A 7,525-nucleotide genomic window follows, 5' to 3' on the forward strand; every position below is an offset into this window, starting at 1 on the left:
TCCACAGCCTTGAGACCCAGAGAAATGGCTTGGTGTTCATTTATGACATGGCAGGCTCCAACTACACAAATTTTGAGCTGGACCTGAGCAAGAAGATCCTAAACTTGCTCAAGGTTAGAGTTTCAGTAAATATTTCTGTATATGTACAGTAAATGCCAAACTAAGGCAAATGTCTGAAAAATACTATATTCACAGAATGTAGCCTTACTCAGTGAAAGGCAGCAGGTAGCATTTTCTACCATTACTGAAAATGATCCACTCCTTTCCAGGACAAGGTTAATGCATAACGGCTGAGGTTAAATCCTTTATCCTGTGTAAAAAGCAGATTGATTAAAACAGGGTTGGTGTGTCTTCAAGGAATTTAGTGCCCATTTAAAGGGCAAAATGAATGGCCACCGACTTGGCTGACAAGCATAAAAATGATTTAATCAACACGCCATGGCAGTGTAATACTCAGTGATTGTTTATTTTGGCAGTTATCTGCATGTTTGCCTATACCCAAGTGATTTATGCTTTAAGAATCTAGTATGTAATCTGGAGTCACCAACAAGGACACATCAGCTGCAGTGGCGTGTATTCTGTCCCCATATATCAATCTTAAAATTGACTGGAGTAGTTGAGTTGTCCTCAATATAATTTATTTTGAGAAGCAGAAGTCCACAATATAATTCTGTATGTTTGGACTGGCTCTGACACACCTTCAAAAAAAGAAAGTGAGCTTCTTTGTGTGCCCTGTTCATACATTTGGTTTCAGACCCAAATAATTGGTTCATTGTTGTCCAAATAAAAACTTTAGAAAGAACAGGTAAAGAAATCCTGTTGATTCTGTGTTACTATAACTTGTAGTTTGTGATCAGCTGTGCTGTGTCTCTCCACCAGGGGGCGTTCCCGGCCAGACTGAAGAAGGTGCTGATTGTCGGGGCCCCAGTTTGGTTTCGAGTGCCCTACAATCTGCTCAGCCTGCTTCTCAAAGAGAAACTTCGGGAGAGAGTAAATGAAGGAGCTCTTTGCTCATTTTCTAATCCTAAATTATTTAATAATAATTTAATATCATTTCTCACATCAGCTCTTTAGCTCTATATTACTGATTCTACTTTGTCAAGTAAAATTGTGCTTAGTTTTTCTGGAATTGGAAACAATGTGTGAGCAGCAATTTGGTGTTAATGATTGTTACAAGTGATCATTTCCTGAGGTTCTCTCTGACCACTGATCCGCCCTGCTGCCCCATGTTAATGTTTGAATCACCGGAGATGATCATTATGCCACAAACTGTCCCTGAGGAATTTCATCAGCACTGATATCTGTCATCTGCTCGGCCACTATAAATTTTGTATCAGGATTATTCATGCAATCAAGAATAATTATTTAATAATTAGTTATTGGCATGAAAACGGAGTTGGTCTAATTTAATGTCAAGCATAAGCTGAACCCATAACTCTCTGTCAATCCGTGTCCTTTAAAACTCCAGGTTCAGATGGTAAAAATGGCTGAGCTATGTCAGCACCTCCCCAGAGACTGTCTCCCTCAGCATCTTGGCGGCTTGCTGCCTCTTGATTCGTACAGCTGGAACCAGCAGCTACTGGTGGGCCAGAACGGCAGAGTAGACCCCGTGGACGAGCTGGTGGGCATCCCCTTGGATGATACTTCCATACACATGCCCGGACCTGAATCTATGCGGCCGCAGGAGCTGCTGATGCACCTCGGCAGGCTTCAGCGCTCAGGTGTCCATCAGGAGTACGAGGAGCTCCGCAAAGAACCGCCACCTGGAACCTTCCACTGTGCACAGTGAGTTTGTAGTATGACTTGATGCCTCGCATATGGAGCTCTAGATGTTTATTACAGAGATGGGGGCAAAAGATTAAAAATTACACTGTATGTGTACTTGTCACAAGCCATGAAAACATATTAATCCCAGCACTGGTGGTTACCATCTTGAGAGTAACATTTTCAACGTAGGCAACTATACAAAAGTAATATGTTTAAGTCAAGTTTTATAGTTTGTAGATTGTCATTGTTAAAGCTTAGTGGCTGTGGCAAAGGTCACTCATCTTTTTTTTGTCAATTTTCTACAGGGCAGCCTACAATCAGGAGAGGAATCGCTATGGAGACGTGCTGTGCCTTGATCAAACAAGAGTGCGTTTGAAACCGAGAAGGAATGAGGTAAATCTGCAAATTACAGCTGTCATTTGTAGCGAAACAAAAAGACGTGTAGTGTTCATGCTCACTCAGCTGCCAAGAAAAGCCTCAACATTTTGAAGGGCCTCCACCCTGGACAAATACCAACCAGCTTGTAAAGCAGAGTAACCATAACCAATGTACTGTCATTCAGTTGTGTTTACTCCTTTTAAATAGTTTAATACTTCCTCAGCCTCATGCAGATCAGAAAATGACTTATCTTTTAGGTATGCTCAGAAACTGGCATGGATTATTTTAGATTTTGTATTTGTGATGAAGCTGTATTATTTCCACAGAGATCAGATTACATCAATGCGAGCTTCATGGATGGCTACAAACAGAAGAATGCATACATTGGTACTCAAGGTACTGTATGACACCTGCCACATAGCATTTATTAATTGTAAATGATTATATTGTACTCAAGTGGAATGTATGTTTATTTGACAGTATACTTGAACATGAATTTGCGGTTGTATGTATTTACTGTAGTATGTCAACACTGAAGAGATTTAATGTAATTATTGAATAGTTTTGCTAGTAAAATTTGGATTCTGCTAACAGGCTGTTCCATGGCATCAGATAGATATGCTCCATTACATTTGATCACTGACTCAATTTTCTGGAGGTCAATTTAATTTGCTTTAAATCTCCTGCTGTGCTGTATAGGACCACTGGAAAGGACCTATGGTGATTTCTGGAGAATGGTCTGGGAACAAAATGTGCTTGTTATCGTAATGACAACCAGGTAATTCAACTAGGAAAGCACCAAGAATAATATCATTTTTGTTGAGTCAAAGAAAAGTGTTGATTTATCCTCCTGAATGTTAGTCAAACGTGACTTAGATTTACTCAAATGTGTTTATGTGCTGCAGGACAGACGAGGGCGGTCGGAGGAAATGTGGCCAGTATTGGCCTCTGGAGGAAGGGGGGCAGGAGGTCTATGGCCATATGGCAGTGGTGAACCAAAGGGTGGACCACCATACCCACTACAACCACACCATCCTCGAACTGCACAACACTGAGGTACAGCCATGAGCCAGTGTGCTCACATGGGGGGGTTGAGGCTTTTCATTTAGCAACAATACTCAGTGAACAACTTGGAGAAAATAAATAATAGGTACACACATGCATAACAGAGTCACAGATATTTCTCTGTGGAAGTTCTGGCCACTTGTGAGATCCATGTTCCTTTACTGTATTCGGGTCAAATGAAAGCCATCCCAGATGTCCTAATCCTACCCTGGCTCAGATGGAACTACTTCCCGGCCAGGTGTAGATACTGTTCCAGGCCAAGATATTAAAGCCACACCTTATCATATTTACACTTCTGTCTGCGTGAAGATTAAACAACTCTGATACTGTGTTAAGTTGTAAAATATAGTGGTGCTAGGAGATTAGATTTTCAGCTTGTCACAGAGCCAGGCTGGCTGTTACCCCTTGCCTCTAAATTTACTCCAGCTTTATATTTATTACACCGACATGAAAGTGGCATCAGTCCCCTCATTTAACTCTGAGAATGCAAGTAAGTACATTTCACAAAATGTCAGACTACTCTTTCAATGGTGCAATCAAGCCACACTTCATTAGCAGAATGTTTTTCAATATACAACAAGTATATACCTGTCAATATTTTTTTTTTTTTTTTTCCATTCAGACATGTGAACAAAGACAAGTGAGTCATTTCCAGTACCTCAGCTGGCCTGACTATGGTGTTCCCACCTCAGCTGTGACTCTTATTGACTTCCTGGTAGCTGTGAAGAGACAACAGAGGAAAATGGTGAAGGCTTTGGGACTTCAGTGGACAGGCCACCCACTAGGACCCCCGATGGTGGTTCACTGCAGCGCAGGGATTGGGAGAACAGGTGAGATCTTGAGATTGTATCTGTCCAGAAGCCTTATGTTACCATTATGTCTGCATCCGAATGTTTTCAGACTATTTCTCATTTGATTATCTTGTAAAACACCCACATTTCAAGGACTGAAAAGTACAGACAGCCATTTTTGAAGTTATATTAAGAGCTTCAAGAATCATGAGATGAGATTGTTCAGCTTTAGGACAAATTTGAACGCATAAAGTCGCAACTTGCCCCATTCTTTTCAAGATAATGATAATTGCTTTTCATTGGTGATTAATTTTTTTTTAAAAAGTGTTACTGCTAACCAGCTACCTGTTATTGGCAGGTACCTTCTGTGCCCTGGACATCTGTTTGTCCCAGCTACAGGACGTAGGCTCGCTAAATGTGTGCCAGACTGTGCGACGCATGAGAACCCAGAGGGCCTTCAGCATTCAAACCCCAGACCAGTATTACTTCTGTTACAATGCCATTTTGGAGCATGCCCAAAGGCAGGGCCTGCTCCCAGCCAATCAGTGAGCTTCATCCCCGACTTCCCAAGCCAGTTCAGTCCAGATTTCTACAGTCACTCTGTTAACTCCAAGCAGTGTTGTGTGACCAATTAATGAAACCAAGAAAATAACGTCATTGCTGAAACTGTCTTTTGAAACTAGACCATTCTTTACTGGCAGTGACAATAAAACACTTGTTGTGGACATGATGAAATTTCAGTGTGATAACATTCTGGCTGCAACAACATGACATTTTGTTTTTGGAGAACATATCTCAGAAAATATGTGGTAGAGTGAGCAGACTACTCCAGTGCTGTGCAGTTCTGTGGGGGGGGATTAGGGGGAAAAAATAGGAAACTTGAAGTTATTTACCCCAAAATAATTCAATATTGGTTAAAAGTCCATCTAGTTATGACTTCATCTTCTCCTGACATCTGCTTTGGAAATCCAGTTTTGCGTAATCAAATTAATTCCCCACAGGCACAGTTATTCCCTATATGTGGTCAGATGCATGAGGTAAGCACCAAGCTAAATTTAATCATTTTGAAAAGAGATGATATGAAACTACAGTGGCAAACTTTGATTATTATGCACAAATTGTTTTTATTGGAGTTTCAAATTAAGGGTGAGATTTAAGTTACTGATGCAGTTTTAGTATTGGAGCGAAATAGTCCATTAAGCACACTTTTTTTTTATTAATTGGTATCGCACAACAATTATAGGGTCATTTTTGTACCTCCATTGTGTCCAGTAAATGTTCCATTCATCACGGTGTATTTTTAACATATGGTAGGAGCAAGCTTAGTAGTCTCAGGAGTGTCTTACTAAACACAAAAAGGTAAAACTGCCTAATTTGTTACCAAACACAGCTTATTTGTTGGGGGGGTTTTTTTGCCAAGATGACTTTGTATTTGATTAAAGTTGCATGATGCATTTTCCTCCTCTTCAGCAAGCAACACTGGAAGGCATTATGGAGGAGTAAAGCACATTCTGAACTATCAGGGTGTTAACCCCCTAATTAAGTTACTATACATGTGAATTCCACTGTAGTTTAGTTTAGTTTTGTTTTTTTTACAGAAATATCCACTGAAACCCTAACTCTCCATCCAGACCTTACCTAAATACTGACATCTCCCGATTTACAGTACAGTGACAATGTCTTTCATCACTAGCAGTGCCACTGTGTTTGTGGGGAAGTACTAATAAGCCCTGCGCACAAAGACGTGCACCTGTTTAGAACAGTCCATGCTGCAGTGGCTATGCTATTGAAGTGTTCAACTGTGGAAGTCATCAGTAAAGACCTCATAACTAGTGCAATCAATATATGTATATAGTTTACACAAATCATTTCTTAGCACTTTCAAATAACTATTCCCAGTTGCCCTGAGATTAGTCATTATGATGATACATGGATGATAAATAAAATTTAATAGCAACATGATGCTGGATAACTCAACTGTTAGTATTAAATTTAGTAATAAACAAACACATATTGGGATTTACTGTAAACATCTGGATACTGGGGTGCAGCTAAGAGTCAGAGACTTGGCTGAAATATATTTTCATTGTGTTATTTTAAGTTCTACAGACTGTTTGTAATCTGTGGTGTCATCTGGTCCCAGTATCTTGTCATTATTATAGAGTACATGTACAAATACTGAGTGTCTGTGTGTCATATGTTGTATTATGTTGTTGCTTGGTGAAAAAAGTGTTCTTTGCTACAGAATTCATATTGAATTTGCTTGTAGTGAAACATTTTTATTTGCCATCCTCATGCATTCTGATTTTAGGATCGTTTTTCCTTTCAATGATGGACGCAAAATGTGCCCTATTTAATGTTTCTGTTGTATTCAACAGCTGTTTTCATACGATTACACAGGATATACAGTTATCTACATTAATTTTATATTTGTTCTGTTAAACCTATTACTTTATCACTCGTATGACTATTGAATCAAGCTATACTGTATTAAATACAAACTATGTCATGTAGACGTTGTACAGGCTGTGTTTTAAACTGGTTCTGCATAAATGTCCTGCAGTTATATTGGGAATGGAAAGTTTATTTTCCAATCAAGAGGTTGTAGATTTATTATCCGTTTACTACTATCACATTTATTACAATTTATCTAAAAGTAGAATTTAGAAAAGTTCCCATAGAATAAAAACTGTTTGTACAAAACAGATAATATAAAAGAAAACATGGAGAGAAGGTAATTTTGTCACTGAAATAAAATCAAATGGACAAAACTAACGCTACTTATACAAACCCGATTCCAAAAAAGTTGGGACACTGTACAAAATGTGAATAAAAATAGAATGCAATGATGTGGAAGGTTGAAATTCCAGTATTTTATTCAGAATAGAATACAGATAACATATCAAATGTTGAAAATGAGACATTTTGAAATGTCATGCCAAATATTGCCTCATCTTGGATTTCATGGGAGCTACACATTCCAAAAACGTTGGGACAGGTAGCAATAAGAGGCTGGAAAAGTTAAATGTACATATAAGGAACAGCTGGAGGACCAATTTGCATCTTATCAGGTCAATTGGCAACATGATTGGGTATAAAAAGAGCCTCTCAGAGTGGCAGTGTCTCTCAGAAAGTCAAGATGGGCAGAGAATCACCAATTCTCCCAATGCTGCGGTGAAAAATAGTGGAGCAATATCAGAAAGGAGTTTCTCAGAGAAGAATTGCAAAGAGTGTGAAGTTATCATCATCTACAGTGCATAATACCATCCAAAGATTCAGAGAATCTGGAACAATCTCTGTGCGTAAGGGTCAAGGCCGGAAAACCATACTGGATGCCCATGATCTTCGGGCCCTTAGACGGCACTACATCACATACAGAAATGCTACTGTAATGGAAATCACAACATGGGCTCAGGAATACTTCCAGAAAACAATGTTGGTGAACACAATCCGCCGTGCCATTTACCGTTGCTGGCTAAAACTCTATAGGTCGAAAAAGAAGACATATCTAAACATGATCCAGA

The 7,525-nt window shown here is 39.3% G+C and overlaps 1 protein-coding gene across 1 annotated transcript in view; it reads left to right on the plus strand.

Moving 5' to 3' along the window:
• ptpn9a (protein tyrosine phosphatase non-receptor type 9a) overlaps nt 1-4,804 on the plus strand; it is a 19,210-nt gene extending 14,406 nt beyond the window's left edge. The window contains exons 5-13 of the mRNA XM_020622820.1: nt 8-113; nt 880-990; nt 1,469-1,785; nt 2,073-2,160; nt 2,472-2,541; nt 2,845-2,923; nt 3,051-3,201; nt 3,833-4,040; nt 4,360-4,804. Coding sequence (XP_020478476.1) covers nt 8-113; nt 880-990; nt 1,469-1,785; nt 2,073-2,160; nt 2,472-2,541; nt 2,845-2,923; nt 3,051-3,201; nt 3,833-4,040; nt 4,360-4,550 — 1,321 coding nt within the window. The 3' untranslated portion in view covers nt 4,551-4,804. The remainder of the gene's footprint in view (nt 1-7; nt 114-879; nt 991-1,468; nt 1,786-2,072; nt 2,161-2,471; nt 2,542-2,844; nt 2,924-3,050; nt 3,202-3,832; nt 4,041-4,359) is intronic.
• Nucleotides 4,805-7,525: the final 2,721 nt, after the last annotated feature.

The sequence above is a fragment of the Monopterus albus genome, unplaced genomic scaffold (assembly GCF_001952655.1).
Source record: "Monopterus albus unplaced genomic scaffold, M_albus_1.0 scaffold7.1, whole genome shotgun sequence".
NCBI classification, from domain to species: Eukaryota; Metazoa; Chordata; class Actinopteri; order Synbranchiformes; family Synbranchidae; genus Monopterus; species Monopterus albus.